The 20,385-nt window shown below is 38.9% G+C and overlaps 1 protein-coding gene across 2 annotated transcripts; it reads right to left on the reverse strand.

Annotated features, from left to right (window-relative positions):
* Window positions 1–639: 639 nt before the first annotated feature.
* clu (clusterin) lies at window positions 640–13,383 on the reverse strand. 2 transcript variants are annotated; one of them, XM_031321624.2, is made up of 11 exons: window positions 13,296–13,383; window positions 9,124–9,129; window positions 8,353–8,514; window positions 7,549–7,697; window positions 6,382–6,552; window positions 5,218–5,388; window positions 3,925–4,138; window positions 3,203–3,343; window positions 2,188–2,414; window positions 1,159–1,352; window positions 640–717 (listed from the first exon to the last, which is right to left on the reverse strand). In XM_031321624.2, the coding sequence occupies exons 3-11, from the start codon at window positions 8,465–8,467 to the stop codon at window positions 705–707; spliced, it is 1,395 nt and encodes a 464-aa protein (XP_031177484.1). In that variant the 5' UTR covers window positions 8,468–8,514; window positions 9,124–9,129; window positions 13,296–13,383; the 3' UTR covers window positions 640–704. The 2 variants fall into 2 exon arrangements, with proteins under 2 accessions (XP_031177484.1, XP_031177485.1); XM_031321625.2 differs by lacking the exon at window positions 9,124–9,129 and having other exon boundaries at window positions 13,293–13,311.
* Between the last annotated feature and the right edge of the window lie 7,002 nt (window positions 13,384–20,385).

Below are 20,385 nucleotides of genomic sequence, written 5' to 3' on the forward strand. Positions count from 1 at the left end.
TTTATTAGATCTGTATGCATTGCTTCATTGTTATGGTTGTACAGAGGGGTTCAAAGCGAACCTTAAGGTAAGAAAGGGGGGACTTGTGTTGGGAGGCACAGTGCAACATAATCAACTCTTATTTCCTAACTTTAATCTCTTCAATCGGTGAGTTTAACTCCTGCAAACCAACCAACTCAGATAACAGATGATCAGAGATCTGTAGAAGGGAACATCCGGTCGTTAAAGTCACTTAAACGGCTTATATTTAATCACTCTAAACTTAAACTTTAACCACAAATCTTTGCAACAAACCAAATCTCTATTTCATTGAACTGTGATGGAGGAAATATCAGTTTAATCTGCATGTGTTAGAAAGTCTGAATGCAGAGAATAAACACTTTTAGAGCCAATTACATATATTTTGGCTTTTAACAGAAACTCAAGCAGAAGTCCTATGGCTCCTTTTTTTTGCAAAAGCCCAGCTCACATATGATACAAGGCCTGTTTTCTACATCTAGCCTACTGAATATCTTCTCTTACAGCAGGACAAAGAGCTCTAATGTAACAATATAAATATCTGAGGTTAAACTGTCTCATTTGCAAAAGCAGGACTTGAAGGATTTACAACAGAATCAGTGTGTTGGCTTCAGGTTTTTCCCCCCAGGGTGTATTTTGAGAAATGCAGGACATTCACTTGTCAGCAGACAGCGCAGGTTGGGACCTTATTTAACCACACTGGAAAAAACAAAGAGAATGAGATCAGAGATTGTCAGTGATTCTTTTATATCCCATTGTCCTAAGAAAGTTATTTTTCATTCCATACGATCCATCTGGTGTTTTCCCCCAATCTAAAGTCGTATAAATAAGTTACAAGAAAACATACAAATGCTTAAAGCTATAGTGTGTAATTTCTGTCTCCCCCATGAGGAATTCTAAGTAATGACAACAAAACTGTTGGCGCATCCACATGATACAAGCCTTAAGTGACCCCCTCCCCCCCACGCCACCTTCACCTTCACAGTTGCTAGTAGCCAAGGAGGACACAGAGGATTAAAAAAACATGATGGACTCTTCAGAAGAGGTCATTATCTTCACTCGAGTTTCAGCAAGAAAGCGAATAAACGTGCATGCTAAAACTATTCTTTTTAAATGTGGTTACATGTGCTCGACACTCACATGCTGGTTTCCTTGTAGCGGTCCAGAGCCTTCTGGGCCACCACCTCAGAGAACTTGGGGTCGGTCCAGGGGATGTCACCCGGCACGCTAAAGGTCATTGGTGGATTGTCGAAGAGCTGCACAGACACGTTTGTTTCTCCAGGCTGATTCTTCTCCCCCTCACTGGGCTTCTCTTCAGTGTCCCTGCTGTCCACCTGCAGTACAGGGACACTGCACATCTTAACAGCCGAAACATATCTGCCTTTCCAATACTGATATACTGTACTGTATACTGTGCATATGCAGATAAACTGGCTTTTACTGCTCCAATTTTGGTCATTTGGATCTTTTCACTTCAGTTGAGTTATTGCTTTAACTGGTACAAAAAAAGAAGTAATTGTTGATAGCATAAAATCCAACTTGCGAGGTGGTCGCCAAGGTAAAAGTAAGGTTTCATTGTCTCTTAAAATAGGAAATTGTCATGAATTAAAGGTATTGCTGCAAATAAAACAGGCATGTCACAAATAGACACTTAGACTTGCAATCATTTGAAATAACCACTTCGTCCCCAGAGTATAACTTAGTTTGTAGGTAGGAAAAATAGTTCAAATGGCTTTCCATACAGCGACATAGGGCCAGTGGGCAAACGCTCAATATACAACATTTTGATTACATGACCAAGACGTCATGGCGATGTATGTGTGCTTACTGGGACACTGTTCAGAAAAAATAATTTTCTGTAGCAGCTTGTTAGAAATTTACGGAAGAGGATAAGGGCCACATGTAAAAACATGTATTGAGTTCTGTCAGAATTCTGACCTTATTCTCAGAATTCTGACTTTTTTTCTTTTCTTTTTTTTTACTTAAAAACAACCTCAGAACTCATCATTTTTTTCAAATGTGGCCCTAATCCTCTTCCATAGAAATTCATATGATTTAGGAAAACCCCATCACTGACTACAAAACCAACGAAGTAAAAAAAGATGTCCCAAGTGATAATGATATTGATTTCAGCTACAAATTGCCCCCCCCCCCCCCAGGTCTACGTACCGTCTGAACCTGGAAGATGTCGTCCTTGGTGTTGGTGTTGTTGGCCAGAGACGACACCCAGCCAAACTCTCTGTTGAGCAGGTCCAGGATGGAGGAGGTGTTGAACATCTTCTCCTCGAACGTCTTCAGGAGGCTGTTGTACTGCTGAGTGAAGCGCTCGGCCATGGCCAGCGCCTCCTCCAGCTCCTGCTTCAGCGGGCCCTCCAGAGGTCTCTTGCCGGAGCAGTCTGTGAAGGCAACATTATCACGGCGCTCGAGTGAGGTTAGAAAAATCACTTTAATTGGAAATTAATCAGAGCAGCATGACGATATGTCGGGGGGGAGAAAAACCTTTGGAGGTTTTACAAGTTGGGGGGGGTAGAGACTGATACCCTCCTGATAGTATATTGTTAGTTTTTTCATTGAGGGGACACAGAGATTTCAGGCTACAACAACTTTTATGAAGCATCCCTCTGAATGTGAAATCAGTATAAACCTTATTATATTTCCCAAATGTCCCAATATCTGAAATGTAGATGTAGTTTTTGCTGTCACAGGAACAATAATATGATTAACACAAAGGAATAGATTACATAATTAAATCACATTCATTTCAAGCCCTTCCTGTTTCCAACATTATCATGAATCCTAATGGTGTTGCTTTAATAAAAAAATCAAATAAAAATAAAAATCTCTGGATCGTCATTAAGGTTTCCACCTCCGGTTTCCTGCATGAATGGACACAGCTGGAAATAATTTCACCCACTTAACCTTTTGAACAGTTATGATTAGGTATTTAATGACATCTTACATAATACATTTAATTAACAAGGGTCTTACTCATATTTGATTCTGATTATTTCTTTCCTCAGTATTACTTGTCATTTGTTTCTTTTTGCAGCCTTACACAGTCTGTATCATCCTCATCATCTCTATTATCATACCTTTCTTGTACTTATCTTGGATTGATACTATTGGTCATAACATAAAAACAAAAAAAAAAAGAATAAAACACTTCACCAGAGCGTTACCTTACCAATATGCTGGATCTCTTTGCATTTCTGACACTCTTCGCGGAACTTGAGGCAGCCGGCTGAGTTGCGGCGAATCTCTCTGCAGGTCATCCTGCCGTTGCCAAACGGTTTGGTGATGACCACGTCCTCGTTCACACTGCCGTCTGCGACCAGACACAAACACAGAGTTTGGAAAACCGTTTCTTTTTTTCAATTCACAACAAAGTGATCATTCTAACTTTACATGTACATGTATGGTTTTAAATTAACTGAAAAACTCTGCAGGAACGCTGACTTTAATGGGAGGGATTTTTGCAGGCAGTCACATGAAGTAATGTTTTAACCAATTTATCTACAGTTTGGAAACGGGTAGTTTCGGCCTCTTAAGCTCTGTTTGTTCTTTCATATTTATTTGAAAACTCACCTACTACAGCGCTAAATGGAAGACCTATTTTATAGCTGATACAGCAAATGCTATTAACAAACATTACCCTAACATGTAGCAGCAGTGTTTGCAGGTGATTTTAGTTTTCTGAATCTAAATCTCGTGTTTTTTTTTTTTTGTTTAAGTCTACTTCCTGTATAAGAAAATTTAAAAGGTTACCTAAAAAAGATCTTTTAGACTAAAATGTGCAGTTTTATATAAGAAACAGTCAAAAGACAAGTAAACCACCTGCAAACAGCACGAAAGCTTTCCGAGTACTGTTGTAGTTGTGATTTAAGTAGAATATGTCAGAAAATGTACCTTCATTAGGAGCTGCGTCTGAGTCGATGTCCATCATGGAGCCCATAGAGCTGAAGAAGTTCCTGCTCATGTCCTTCATGGGGGAGAACAAATCCTGGAAGCCGTGGAACGGATTGAGGAAGAGAGAGCGAACGCTTCTGCTCCGGTGAGTGTACGGTCCCAGGAAGTTAGGAAAAAAGAACACTGGAGGGTTGTAGTGCACGTGATCAGCCACCTGAGACACACCGACAACACACAGAGAGAGACAGCCTGTTAACTGCGTGCTCTGCAGTGAGTGTGCTGTTGTGTCTGTTTCACTAATGTTGACACATACAAATACCTGGGATTCAAGATCCATAATTAGGATTCACATTTCTACTTTTATCTAAGAAAAGTTTGCATGACCTTTACTTGTAACAGAGTATTTCTACACTGTGGTATTGCTACTTTTACTTAATTCAAATATTCAATTACATTTTATTGTCATTGACACAATGTGCAGGCACATATGTAATGAACTATAGGTCATTGCCTTTCAACAAACGGTGCATGTATACCGTAGATTTAAAAAAACACTAACATTATTGTCAGACTCAGAATTATGCTCGATGGTGTTTTAAGCCTCCAACGTTGCCTTCCAGGCAGCTAACCCTAACCTTAACCCCAAACATAACCATTGCCGCGCTGCCTGGAAGGCGACGTTGGGGGCTTAAAACACCAAACACCCAGAATTATTGCATTATATTATTATAAACGTGCACATTTTCGAAATGTACTTGTGCCGATGGCATAGTATATGGAAATATATACATATAAACGTGCCAATGGCATTGTAAACATGGCAGAGAATCATTAACGTGCAGTAACAGGAGGAGGAAGGAGCAGAGGGGAGGGATCTGGGTGAGATTTTGATGGGTAAATATCTGAGTAATCGTTCCACCACTATTTATAATAACCTGCAAAACGCATTGAAGGTAGATTATTTATTCTGTACAGAGATTCTAAAGCTTTTATTATCAGATATTTTTTATGACTTGTTAATTCTGTTAAATATTGTTGCTGCTTCAATGATGATCGTCTGAATTTATATTTCTTTAACTCTATTTAGGTTGTCTCTATTTAGGGTAAAAGAGATCCTCAATGAGGTGATTTGATTTAATCTACCAGAAAATCAGATTGCGGTGCCTGTTTTCTCAGTGTACTGTATTCCCCTAATGTTAAAGTTAGTTTAGTTTATCACTCATATACGTACACAAGCAAATAAGTATCTCTGTGTCCAGTGTTTACCTCTGTGGTCTAACAGGTCAACCCTACCTTCATGCTGTCTGAAAATATGCTGGCCACACCGTCGGCCATCTCTGAGTATTTTTCCTCCAGGTTCCTGAGCTCTTTGCTCTGCCGCTGCCCCTCCTGCTGCAGGGCATCTATATTCTCCCCGTTGATCCAGATGGAGAAGGGAGACGTTCTGTTGAGCACCTCCTCCAGCTGCAGGTAAAAGGACAACTTTTGATTTTGAATCTCAAATATTTCTACTTTTTAGCTGACTTATCAGCAGATGGAAAAGGAGAGAGACGGGATGGGTAAGAGTGTTGGAGTAGGGGCGCCCAGATAGCTCAGTTGGTAGAGCGGGCACCCATGTATAGAGGTTTACTCCTCGACGCAGCGGGCCCAGGTTCGACCTTTGCTGCATGTCATTCCCCCTCTCTCTCCCCTTTCATGTCTTCAGCTGTCCTGTCAAAAATAAAGGCTGAAAATGCCCATAAAGATAATCTTAGAGTGTTGGAGTAGGACAGACGGTTTATTGTTTTTGTGTTTGTAGTATAGTATTTGGATTTGTGCCACGCAATATCCTTACATTTTTTACATGTCACTGAAATTCCAAAGTATTTACTGTGCTTGTCAAGAGAAGACACTAAGACCTTTATTTGTATCTAGAGATACTACTCATAATTTACATATTGGTGCACACTTATGTACTCAAAGAAAAGTTGCATTAGAGTAACTTTAGTTTAAGGGGTTCCTATAAATACCCAGCAGTATTGATTGATTCTCAAAGCCATATGTATGTATGTATGTATGTATGCATGTATGTATCAATGACTTTTTAGTTATGCCGTCAGGCCGGTGCTATTATGTTCCTGCACTGAAAACTAATTGGTATGCGAATTCTTTCATTCCTTCAGCCATTAGGCCACTGAACACAAACTGTTGATCTGATCTATGCTCTTGTTGTCACTGGCATGTTGATGTGGATGCTGATTGTTGTCGTTACTCTTGTACTTATTTATTACAGGGATGGGATAGACTGTACAAATGAATTGCCCCTTGGGGATTAATAACGTTTTCTGAATCTGAAACTGCATTATATCCATTATAAAAGATGGCATTGACCAGCTAATATCTGGATTATAATCAAAGCCCTGTATTTACAGTATAATCTAGTATGAGTACATGTATGTGTACATGCGATGATCTGACCTGGCGTCCCACCAGTCCAGATCCACTGCTGCAGGTTCGGGAGTAGTATTTAACGCAGGTGTTCTTCAGGCAGGGCTTACACTCCTCCCACAGGGCCGTCATGGTCTCGTTACAAACCTCCTCTTCCTGCTCCAGCTTGGCCTCCTTCTCCTGAGCCACGCGCAACGCTTCCTGTCCAGAAACAGAAACAAAGACTTCAAGAGGCAAGCTTTTATTTTGGTGGGATCCTTAGGACTTAGTGGTTATTGCCAGTTATTATCGTTGCATCATGTTTTCTAGGGATCTTTATTGGCAGTTTAAACCCTTATTCACAGATATTGTTATACAGTCTAAAGAGCTTGTCTTTTTTCTGTTTGCCGTGTGAAAGTGTTTAACTGTTGATCCCGTAAAATGTTATTGGAAGCGAAGCCGTGGGATTCAGCCTTCAACTCTTGATTCCCAGCAGACAGAGGCAAGTGTTTATTAAAAGACACCTGCGAAACTTGAGCATAAGGGATGTTTGTATGTATAAGTGCCAGCATCTGAACTTCAGTATCTCTCAGCCGAGCGAGCTCAGTGGTCTATCTGCAAATGTTTGACTTAATACTGCAATAAAGCTCCGAAAAACAACTTGCTCTTCGGGAATTCATCTTTAAAGTGCCACCACAGATCAAATTTCAGTAAGTTTGAGACGCTGTAGGTTAGAACAAAATGGTTGTAAGATAATTAGGTATATTTAGCTTTTATTTGTTTGAGTGAAAGAAACTTCTTACTACAGCTGGTTAACCAAACACTAGAAACTTGATAACACCCTGTTGGTCTTTCTTGTTCGATGTCGCCAAGAAAGTGGGTTCTGTACTCACAAAATGAAAGATATAACATTTCTTCCAGTTTCTTTGCCATAATTTCCCATTTTGGGATCAATAGATATCTATCTATCTAGCTATCTATCTTTATAAAAAGGTATATATGACTGGATGTAGCACTTTGCGGTGACTTTACAGTTTCACTCTGCTTTGTCAAAAAAAGCACATTAATTCTTCTACAATCAGCTCTAAAATGACAAAATAATCCTATTTCTTTTCCTGTGGATCATATTTTAACACTTACTGTATCTATGCATGACAATTACTATCTGGCATCAGTGCTGATACTTGACACAAAATGCATCGTCACTCATGTTTCTACCTCTTTCTGCTCCTTTGTTTTCTCCAGGGCGTCCAGAAACTTCTGGTGTTCCTCTGAAGATTTCTGCATCACGCTCTTCATCTCCTTCACTCCATTAACGGCATTTTCAATCTGTTTATCCAGATACTTTTCTCCCAGGAGTGAGATCTCTGCAAAAAAAACAAAAAAAAAACTTATCACATTCATTTACTACAGATATTCCTGTAACAGACTCTTGCATTTCTGCCCTCTTTGACCAAAATGATAATGTAAGTAAAATATCTGTAAGTAAGATATTTTTCTTCAGTGTTTTTTTTGGTTTAACTTGATTCATATGTAATATTATTTGTAAGAAAATGCCCTTTTACTTCTTTCTGCGCCGTCTGATACTGCCACATCCCCTAATTTCCATTTTAGGCATTTTCATATACACATGAAAGGAATAACAATTGTATTGCACTTTAGGGTATTCATCTTTAATTTTGTAAAAGCTTTATTCATTTCCAAAAGTTTGAGTTGTTTTAAAGGACCAGTCCACTCAAATTGCAAATGTATTGTTTTCAATATTTTTTCCTTTTCTTATATCTAGCCATTAAGTAGCCTACTGTAACTTTAGTTTGTAGTTATCCAGGCTTTTAGATATTTTTCTCTGAGAAAAAAACCCAGCTGCTTGTTATTTAAAGACTCTGGATAATCCACAGACTTCACTTTGTACACCTTTTACTGAGAAATAAATGAAAAATACTCAAACACAAAATGTTGTTTGTAAATTTGGGTTAACTTTGGTTGGGTGAAGTTTTCTGATGCATGTGCGGAGACACTTACGGGTAAGATCTTCTTTGGATGGAAGGAGGATACAGTTGGCTGAGGCCAGAAGAAGAGCCACCACAGCCAGAAACTTGGACCCCTTCTTTTTCATCATCATCATCATCATTAACATCCTCTCTGACTCTCACAGGGCCAGCAGGCAATGATGAAAAAAACAAACTGAAAAACATCCAGCATGAATGAACAGATTTAGTTTAAACTCCTGACTGTTGGGATGTTGTTGTTATGCCCCTCCATCGCCTCTAGAGGGCGACCCAAGCTGTAGAGAAACCAGAGACCTACGCAGTGGAAAATAACCATCATTGCTCAGCAGTTTTCCACCCTTACACAGCAAAACCTAAAAATAACAGCTCTGATCAACACTTATGAATAATTCAAAGTGATGTCTGCTGTATGATCATTTTCCTCGTCTCATGTTTCATTCACTAAAAACTATCAGCAAGGACATTATCACCAAACTGACCTCAGACCAGTGTTTCCTGTGACTTTGACCAACTGTGCATTATGTAAAGAGAACAGCAGGCCCTTTCTCTGTTTACCCATTTTTTTCTACTGGTGTGTGCTTGGTCAGCTGCCCATATATTCAACAATGACAACTTCAACAGAGACCGACTGTAGCTTTTTTTTTTTTAAATTCCCGTTCACACACACACACACACACAAGAAATAGACAGAGAGAGAAAGTCATCAGACAGATGGAGCAGCCTTCTCTCCTCTCTCTGCAGCTTTCCCCAGGCAGTATACGTCTCTCAGTCTCTGCGAGTCGACTCTGTTGATTATTTCTGCAGCCGGATATAATCCTCCCTTTTCCTCTAAAAACGCAGCACGGCTTTGTCATCCTGCACCAATCCATACGGCCTTCTTTTCTTATTGTTAAGCAGTTAGACTGTTCGGTAACACTTTACTTGAAGGTATCTACGTAAGAGTGACATGACACTGTCATGAACACATGACACTGTCATCACAGTCATGACACATTAACCCTAACCATAACTCTAACTCTAACCCTAACTTGTCATGACAAAAACCGATGACACTTACTAAAAGAAGCGTTATGTCATAAACGTTTATGACTTGTTTATAATGTTTATGACATGTTCAAGACAGTGTCATGTCACTCTTATGTTGATACCTTCAAGTAAAGTGTAACCAATTGTTAATTTGTTTATTTATGTTATCGTCTCTTTTACATTTATTGTTTATTTCCTTTTAATATATTTATGTTTATGTATGCACCATCCACGTGTTACTTATTTGGCAACTGATTCTGAAATGCACCAATCTTTTTGCCATTGTTTTATTATTAATATTGTTTTAATGTGCATAAGACCATTAAAAGCAGAGTGGGGAAAGTGAATAACACTTGGTTCATTATACTGTATAGCCAAAAGTATACGGACACCTGAACATTACACCCTTACAGTATGCGATTGTTGCATCTCATTCTAAAACCATGGGCATTGATATGCTGAGATAACAGCCTCCGCTGTTCTGGTTTCAGGCTTTCCACCACATTCTGAAAGCTGGCTGCAGGGGTTTGCTCCCATTCAGCCACAAGAGCATTAGAGGGGTCGGCCACTGATGTTGGCCTGGTTCGCAGTTGGCGTTCCAGTTTATCCCAAAAGGTGTTGGATGGGGTTGAGGTCAGGGCTCTGTACAGGACAGTTACCGTGGACCTCACTGTGATTTTGTTTTTAGCCACATGATGGGACACAGCAGAAACAAGGTCTTACTGTAACACACAACACTGCCATTGTATTAAGATTAAGTTGATATGGGGAACCTTTTAGCAAACAGTTGCTTATTTACACATCCAGCAGTTACAGAGCAACATAATCATTAATTTAGAGTTGTGTTTCTGGCGAACATAAGTCCAATATTCACTCTCCTTTCAGCTCTGTTTTTGGTCTCTGCCAACTCCGGAGGGTAATAGCAGGCTCTATCAGGCTGCTAAATGCTCCACTATGTTCACCATAGTCACTAACTTTGTCTGTCTGCTGTTTGGTGTTGAGCAGGTACTATAGTGGGTTTATTAGAGCTTTGAGACTGAACTAAAACAGTAAACTTGTGGGCCGGAAAACATCCACATATGTTTGACCATATAGTGTTACGTTAGGCGTAGCTCATTATACTTTTCAAGCTAAGATGGATGTTGACCCATATCATAAAAGGTTATTGGTTTAATGTTTATGAAATGTTAAAAATAAAATGTTATGTAACTTTGTTTTTCAGATTCATTCCCTGCTCAGTGATGTTTGTGCTCACCCACCGTCTCCTGTTCCTATGGAAACAAAGTACAGTATGCACAGCATGTCCATTCAACACAAAAGATGTATAACTTTTACATGTATTTGCTACTTGACGTATTAACATACAAGTTCCCGACTTTGTTTCATCTTATTCCACACTGTCTGACAGTATCACACACACAGTAAGTATATTCAGTATCGTCCTCTTCAATCTTGACATTGAAGCTCTACGATGTTTACACATAAAGACTCCATATTTTTATAGCTGCACCATCAAATATAATAAAAATATTTTGGATGTTTTTTGCATCAATGCATCATTTAATAATAAGTTATTATTATAAATTTCAGCCTGACATATTTGGCATCTTTGGAAAAGTTTGGATCCCTCGAAATCCCTTAAAGTTGTGGGTTTGAACAACTGATTTTCTCAGCTTTCAGATAAATCTAGTAGCAACTGTTATGAGTATTATAAGGACGATAAATTCAATTTAATGATGGGTATAACCTCTTTGAATCTCTGCCCTGTTAATCTGCAGTAAAAAACCAAAACAAAAAGGACTGGATGCCCATCTGGGGGCTAAAAATAAACGTCCTACTTTCTCCTCTCTATAAAAGCTCATGTGCTCATGTGTTTAACACGTACTGTGCGGCAAACTGCATCTGCTTACACAAGGAGGTCGTTATTCATGTGACAATAAGCCACTTGCTGTAATTACATCACAACTGTTCCTGGAAGGTTTGCAAACATGGGGGCGGACTGTAACTGGTAAGACCTTTTTTATGAGAAAAAAACCCAGAATGAGTAAGACTTGAGGTGCAGAGGGAGAAAAGAATGAGCAATGCATTAAAAGAAAAACAAACATAAACAAAGACAGAGCCAGTTAAACAGTCAGAGAAAGGTTGACAGAGAGAAAGTTAAACAAATGGAGAGAAAGGAGAAATAATTTACCATGCTGACATTATTTGCTGTACAGCAGCTGCGAGGATTCTGTTACACAACTGAAAGAATGCAAACCAACCCACCGTCCAGATGTTGCCTGCAGTGCCTTTCTAGAAAGTTCAGTTTCAGCTTCATAAAGTCAAATACAGTAAAACATCTGCATCAGACGCTGTCCATGTCTAAAACCATATTACTGTTCTGAATCGTATTAATATTGTATTTCTATATTATATGTTATGCTATATTATTATCTTCCATTTCTATTCAGTATACATTTCATAGCGTTGTATATGTGTGTGTATATTACACATAATGCACATATTATATACAGTTTAAGACAAAGCTGAAACGTTTTGTGGATTAATTGCTTAACATTTATTGGAAAGGATTTTGATAATTAATTTACCTTTTTTAAGCAAAAATCTCAAAACTTCACTGGCTCCAGTTGCTGTTCTGGTTCCAGATGTCAACACTTTGTTTTCTTGATTGTTTCGTGATAATTCTTGTAATATCTTTGAGTTTGGGACAGACGGTCGAACAAAATATCCAGACGTGCCCTTGGCCTCAGGGAAACGGTGGTTTAATAACTGACATTTTATAAATCAAACAATTAATCGATTGATTGTGGAAATAATCATTTGTTGCAACCGTACTCTGATATATTATTATGCATGTTATATTTATTATTCATACTTATATTAGGCTATTGTTTATGCATCATGGCTGCCGGAGTTGTACTGGATTTTTTTGCACAAGTATTTGTGCAATTCACTGATGTAGTCTGAAGTACCGTATGTATATTTTGTACTTTATATAGCTTTTTAAATGTAATTTGTTGTTATAGTTCCATTTATTTCATTTAAATAGTTCTTTATCTGTTTTCGTACATCTCACTTCATATCTGTGGTGCTGTGACATATGAATTCAGTAAAGTTTTATCCTATCTTATCTTATCTCATTCTCTCTCTTTTAAAAGCTCAGACTTTCCTAATGCTAGAATGAGGATTTTTTTAAAAATCTAATCTGGATCATCTGAGCACCATTTACAACAAATGGGACACTGGCACATTTGGCCTAATTGTGGCCTCATTTTAAGTGTTTGGGGATTTCTGCACCCCAAGGACTTATTTGTCATGTGCTTATGGAGAAATTAGGGTCAGTTTAAACTAGAAAATGTACAAAAAAATCCATTTTCAGAACACAAATAGCAAATAGCTATACTACAGTAGCCTGTATTTGGATTAGAATATTACATGTGAATGCTGTTTCACTGCCAAAATGTTCTTTTAAAACCCTGTATTCCTTCACTCAATTATCAACAGTTCACTATAAAATGGCATGTTTATATTACAGTTAGTATTGCTGCAGGGTGTGCCGAGCCTAAAGTGCATTAAGGTGAACCAACCACAATATGATGTCATCTACCCTAATCCAGTTGTTTTGATCCAAAGATGAAGGTCACACCCATGAGTAAGCAAAACAAACAGCAGTCATCTTGTCAGCCATGAAGTCAGCATAAAGAAAACAACTGAAGGGACCAGATTTTTAAAAATAGAATAAAAACATATAGTCGAATTAATGTTAGAAATGTCAACATTTCATAAGCTTAACCTGGAAAAGTCATTTAATTCTATTCTATTCTGAATTGTCAAAATAACATCATCACAACTTGCCTTTGACGAGACTATTTTCCTCTGCATCACCCAGCTGCAGACTCTCAAAAAATAAAAGCTCCTCTGACTCACCTCTGTTTCCTGAGACTCCAGACCGTCTGAAGCTGCTCCAGTCTCTCTGCTGCTCGTATTTATACCAGCGGATAACTGGGACGGTTCAGACATGTGGTTCATGCTGCCCGCCGCCGCTACAGTCAAGCCACAGCAACAAAAGCCAATTTCCTGTATTACCCTTCAAAATAAATCGCTATTATGAACGTTTCTTCCAAAGTTTGGACAGAAATTGCCATATAGGGGGAAATGAATTGAGTAGGTTCTCTTAAACTATCTTATCTTAGCTAGTGTTAGCAGCAAAAAAAAAATACGGGTTTAGTGCTACTGAGTTCTTTGAAATTATTTTATTTTTTGGAGTAATGTATTTCAGAAAAGAAAACACCCTCAGTTACTGCTGTTACTTTTTTTTATATAATTATTCTACCTTTTATGTAAGTGTAGTTTTAAAATATTTTTTTTAATTCTTGTCAAGTGCCCTGAGACCAGTGTGGGAAGACAACAATAGATCTCAACAGTCCCGCCCCTCGTCCAGAGACCTTGGGTTCCGGAAGTAAAATTCCCATTCATTTTTCCCATAGATGTCTGGAAAAATCCGTATATAAAAAGTTTTAGACCATGCCTTAGGCTAACCAGATGGGACGTGACTCATAAACATACAACGTATCATTTCGAGTGAAAAAACAAACAGAAAATTCAAAAAAAGTCAAAGGTACAACACTGTGTACATATCGTCATCTCAGAGCGAAGGAACTACTCATCCCATAAACCACCGCGCACCACTGAACAAAGGAAGCTAACGTTAGTTTAGTTAACAGCTAATTCAGCTAACTGCTAGCTGAGACAGCATGTAATAACTTTAAAAGACCCTCAAAATAAAACCTGAAAATAACCGTTAACATATATAACGGCTTATGTAGCCGGCTTTACCCAGTGTTAAGTTTGAGTTAACGTTATTTTAGACTGAATCAAGCTGTCAGCTAGCGGTTAGCCGAATTAGCTGTTAGCTAAACTAACGTTAGCTTCCCGGTGGAGGCTAACGGCAGAAGCGTGGAACTGATCGTGATTCGTGCAGTGTCGTGAATCCTCGTGACGGATCGTGCAGGCAGCTCCCCCTCCCCCCCTCATCACCAGCATGAGTTCCACCAATCAGAGGCATCACTGTGGGATTGTGGGATTGTTCAGGATTGTGGGTAATGAAGTACTTATCCAAGCGAATAAAAGACATTTATCTCTAAACAAGGTTAGTGCCCCACGATTTTTTGCGTCTATATGAGCATATACAATCGCTTAGTCATGTCGGCAAGCTGGTTTTAAGTCTACCATCGACGGTTACGATTTTATGGCTTATACTGCAACTGTCAATGGAGAAATTGCATTGTATTTTTACTTCCGGAACCCGCTGTGGGCGGGACTGTTGCACTCTATGTAGGCAGACGTTCTTTTAAGAAGTAACTGCGGTCGATGTGGATTATCTTTTATTGCACGAATTTTAAAGTCTGCCTTTAAAAAAAAAAAAAAAAAAAAACTTGTGATTAAACTCTCAGTGCTCACCAGACACAGGATATTGTTATAAACCAAACCGCTGGTAAAAAATAATCACATTTAATGTGTAGTGGTTCTCCGGGGACAAAATGGCTAACTGCTAGCTTGAAGATGTTTTTTTACTTGATTTGTGTGTTATTATTTAGAGGGGATGGTGCCTGGTCAAGAAAAGACTTTCAGGATCTCAAGCACTTTTCTGAGAGGATTACCAAACATGAAAGGACAACGGTAAAGTTGGGCAAACCTAGCTGACATTACCCAAACTGACAGCATGGGGGAGCGCAAACTGAGGAGAACAGGTTATGTGCTCAGTCGGATTATCACCTGTGGTAAACTGTTTAAAAAACTGTGTAATATTCTGGTTTTGCATCTGTCCCAGGTAGTTGTTAAACCCACCTTTTTTTCAATCTGAAAGCCACTGTATTTCTCCAACGCGGGTGTGACATAGATTTTATGATAAAATCTAATGGAAAACAGTTGGAACTGTTTAGGATTTTGCAAAGTTTGCCTTGTTTAAACTAAGCCTTATAGCGACGGCTATATAGGTAAAGAGAAGTACTTCCATTCTTGTTATGGGTAACAAGAGTACAAAGTCACATGTTCCTGCGGGGCCTGTGGTGGCTGAGATGGTAAAGAAATATGGTCCTGCCTGTTTTTAATTACATTTTTTTTTTTTAATCGTTTTTAACTGCTCTTTAATGTTTTATGTAAAGCACTTTGAATTGCCCTGTTGCTGAAATGTGCTATACAAATAAAGCTGCCTTGCCTTGCCTGTATAGGTAACGTTACTATAATATACTGTCATGTCTTGGCTGTAGATACGTTTCACTGAGGCTACATACATTATATAACATATATAATGGATATATATGGGCTTTTATTTTTGGGTTTTCCTGTCGTATAGTGTAACTCTGCCTGACTTGACCGTCGTGAGCCTGAGGACTTTTCCAGAAGTTTTGTAATTTATTGGCAGCAGCACTGCAGAGCAGAGAGACAAACAATTGGACCGTGACTCAACATTTAATAATTTAACTTTCACGGTTCATAATCTTAACCATTTAGTGATAGCAGGGAAATCAAGGCTTTGAGAAGCTCCAGCTTCACTTCACTTATTTCACAGCCGACATGTCATATCAGCAAAAGCACAGGTGTGATTAATATCATTAACGAAGGTTCTACTAACATAAATGCAGTGCAGCCATCTTTGATGTTATTAATTACACCTGACTTACAAGTGAAGACTGTGTCATAAGGACACACACACACACACACACACACACACACACACACACACACACACACACACACACACACACAGCCACACACAGCCAACTTGTGATTTGTCATCTTTGAACTCTCTACTTTGAAACTGTCAGGCTCTTGCATGATAAAAAAACAAACAAGGTTTGTCTGTTTTGTGTAGATTACATTTTTTTTTCTAAGTAAAGAAACCCATTCTTTGAATCTGGCTGCTGTTATAGTCATTGTTGCCTTACAAAGTTTACTCCAAGACAGAAAAGTTCTCAAAGTTTCCCTTAAAAGTCCCATATTGTAAAAAGTGAGATTACCACGTCTTCTTATTATAAAACAGGCTGAGGTGCTATATAATAACTGTGAAGGTATCAAAATGTTCAATCCACAGAGAAATGCACACAGCCTGTGTTTAGAAACTGTGCCTTTAAACGAGCCGTCAGGACTTCTGTACGGTTGTGATGTCACAACTATACTATATATAGGTAGAAAGTGCAGCTACAGTCATTCCCTGCAGTGCAATGACGGTGCAGAGGCTCTGAGAGCGTAGATGCAGAAGACTCTGAAATGCTGACCAGTCAGAGCAGACTGTATTTTTTCTGGGATGGGGGCTTAAAGAAACAGGCGCTAAAACGGTGCGTTTCAGACAGAGGGTGAATACAGGTATATTCAGACAGACAGTATGAGAAAAACAATGTGTTTTTTTTAACATTAAGGCATGTAAACATGTTATAGTAGAAACCCCAAATACAAGTATGAACCTGAGAAAGAGCATGATATGGGACGTTTATTAAAAACTAAGGTTAGCCTAATTGTTATCTTCTGAGTCTTTTAGAGCATGTTTTTTGAGGGATCGATCTGGCTTGCAAAAGCCAAATGTGACACTAGGTGGCAGGAGCTCCATTCTTATGAAGTAAAATCTCCTCCATATAGATCCCAACACTGTATAGGCAACAACTGATATTTATTTTGCTACACAGTACTTGAAAACATTTTCTGGAGATAATTAAGTCCAAAAATAATATAAATATTTTACTGCTGTTAACATTTCAGTGTTGTTCATGCGCCACAACAAGTCAGTTTGAGCCTGTTAAAAGCATCTCACTGGCTCCAAATAAATTAACAATGGTGACCAGAACTAATGTGTAAAGATAATGAGGATTGAAGAATACTGGACTTAAATATGAGTGAGATGCTGTAAAAAGCCCTCTATATTTTGTCCAATATGGCCCCTATGTGTGAAATTCTAACCAGCCATGACACAGCATCCCTCATTTAACAGCGGCTCGGCTGTTGGCACAACAGCAGCTTTAGTTGATTCAATCTATCAAACAAAGTTTCTATCCTTTTAAAACATGGCATGGAAATGTGACAGTATTTAAATTACAGCAATCATGTGGTGAGGAGTGACACAAGGCTTTTTCCTCTTTTTCCTCCCTCGCTGTCTTTCTTTCTAGACACTAATTTGCTTTACGACACACTCTGAGTCGAGCTTCAACAAACCAAGATGGATGTTGTCACAAAAGAGCAAATTGCTGACAGCAGTGCAGAAGATGGGATTCTTGGAGTATCTTGCAATGTTTACCCTGATTTACTGCCACACTCAACTCACACACACACTTACTGCATGGAAATTCCTGAAAGATGCTCTTTATCCCATACATGCAGAACTATATAAAAAGAACTAGCTGTAGTTATTTAACAGACACATTAAGTGAATTAGTGTTGTCTTTACTCTGTCTTTTACTCTTCCGGTATTTAACTGGGTCAGAACTACAGACTTCTTTCTAACACCACACCTCCAGATTTTTTCATTTTTAAACTTGTTGTATTCAGACCCAACCAACATTTAATTTATGAAACCGCACACAAAAGGTGCCAAAAACCCACAGTATACTTAAGTCAAAGTCTTAAATCTAAGTTAAGTCTTAAAGCTCTGGCTGTAGCACTACCACTGATGTGAGAAAAGGGTAACAAACCATCGGCTACTAGTTCCTTTGTTTCTGTAGTTATCAGTCAGCAATTTATGTAAGCTAGATTTTAACATCACACAGGCCAACAGTGCACATGTGGAGCTAAGATTTGCTGGCCCCCAGGTTTGTGTTGATCAGTGTTGACAGTTTACGAGCCACCAATCCAGTGTGACTAAACTAATTATCTGTTGCGTGATTCTTTGCAAACCTGTGTTTTGCTCCACTTTATCACTGTGTGTGTGTGTGTGTGTGTGTGTGTGTGTGTGTGTGTGTGTGTGTGTGTGTGTGTGTGTGAGTACATCATGTACCGAGCTGCTCCAGGGTTAAATTGGCCAACTAGTGAATTGAAACCATGTAGCTCTGCAGCTAATCCTCAACCAGTGGCATGGATTTCAATAATTCAACACACACACACGCAAAGAGAAAAAGAGAGCTCTGAGTAAGCTGCTCTACTGGCTTCTAACACAAAACATAATTATCACCAGGCTTAATTGGTCCCATCGGTGGTACTTAATGACCCGTGGTTGACAGGCCGCAGATGAACTTCAAACATTTGGATGATTCTGGTATCAATTTAGGGGAAATCGTGTGGATGCATGAGTATGAGTGTGTTGGAATGTGCATGAGCCGAGCTTATTAAGAAACTTCACGTTCTGATCAAAGGATGGTGGCTTCGTGATCAAAGTCCAGCTGGCTGATGTTGGTCATTAAATTACCTCATGGGATCCTCATTTTTACAAACTGTAGTATCCAAAGTCCAAGTAACGTGTAAAGGGAAAGACGGGATGTGGCTTCAAAGCCATTCTGGGACGTAGAAGTAATCATCAAAGGGGCATTATTCACTCAGTTTACGGTTGAGATGGAGATGTAATGCAAAACAATTGGCCGCACTGAAATGTCGTGGTAAGAGAATCTACAGCATATTTACTGAAAGGAATGTTCCTTTGGGGCTGGAATGTGTTTATCTAAATAGTTTTTCTTGATTGGTTGACCATTTGTTGACTGTATACCTTGTCCTTTGTCATGTTGGCTATTTGCCTGATGAAGACCTGGTAGGGCTGGAAGTGGCAGTATATAAAGTAACAATTAGCTCCACCTTTACCAGCTGCAACATTAAAGTGATACGTACATTCATCTATTCATGATTACAATCCGATAATATAATATGTTATTTAACTCAGTTGGTAGCGCGGGCGCCCATATATAGAGGTTTACTCCTCGACGCAGCGGGCCCAGGTTCGACTCTGGCCTGCGGCCCTTTGCTGCATGTCATTCCCCCCTCTCTCTCCCCTTTCATTTCTTCAGCTGTTCTGTCAATAAAGGCCTACAAATGCCCAAAAAAATTATAAAAAAAGAGCCATTCTGCATAATGACTCCTTTTACTTTTGGTACTTTAAGTACAATTTGATGCTAATGCATTTTTACTTTTACTTGTAGAGTCTTTCTACACAGTGGTTTTGCTACTTTTACTTAAGTATCCTAAATTGAATACTTCTTCCACCACTGCTTAAGTCTGAACAAACACAACAGCAGAGATATATTTACATTTTGTGGATTAGTATGAATACATACACCACCGGTCAAAAGTTTGGGGTCACTTAGAAATTTCCATTCCACTCCATTACAGACAGAATACCAGCTGAGATCAGTTGCATTGTTTTTTTAATCAGGGCAGCAGTTTTCAGATTACATTATGTGTTTACATAATTGCAAAAGGGACTGTTGTAGAAAGAAGTGGGTGATCTTTAATGCAATATCTATATTGCCCATTATCAGCAACCATTCATCCAATGTTCCAAAGGCCCATTCTGTTTACTAATCTGAAATCATTTTAAAAGGCTAACTGAGAAAACATTGGAGAACCCTTTTGCAATGATGTAAGCACATAATGTAATCTGAAAATTGCTGCCCTGATTAAAAAAAACAATGCAACTGATCTCAGCTGGTATTCTGTCTATAATAGAGTGAAATGGAAATTTCTAAGTGACCCCAAACTTTTGACTGGTAGTATATATACTGTATATTCAAGTGTCATAGTGAGTGCAGGAGAGGAAATTAAGGAGCTGAAACTTCACAATACTATACCTCATCAGCTGGATGTGTGTGATGGTGAGAATATTACACCTGCTGTTAAGTCTTATACAATGGTAGTCAAGGTGAGTGGGAGCAAGCTGAGAAGATTGCAAGCTTGTGCGTGCGTCCGTGCGTGCGTGTGTGTGTGTGTGTGTGTGTGTGTGTGTTCACAGAAACTATTTTCCTGTCTCGCAGGCCAAGTCCACAGATATTCAAGGTGCTCACTCCACAATGTTCAAACATTTGTTAGCAATTAGCCTTGGCCACAAAAC

This window comes from Sander lucioperca, chromosome 19, assembly GCF_008315115.2.
Source record: "Sander lucioperca isolate FBNREF2018 chromosome 19, SLUC_FBN_1.2, whole genome shotgun sequence".
In the NCBI taxonomy this organism is placed as follows: domain Eukaryota; kingdom Metazoa; phylum Chordata; class Actinopteri; order Perciformes; family Percidae; genus Sander; species Sander lucioperca.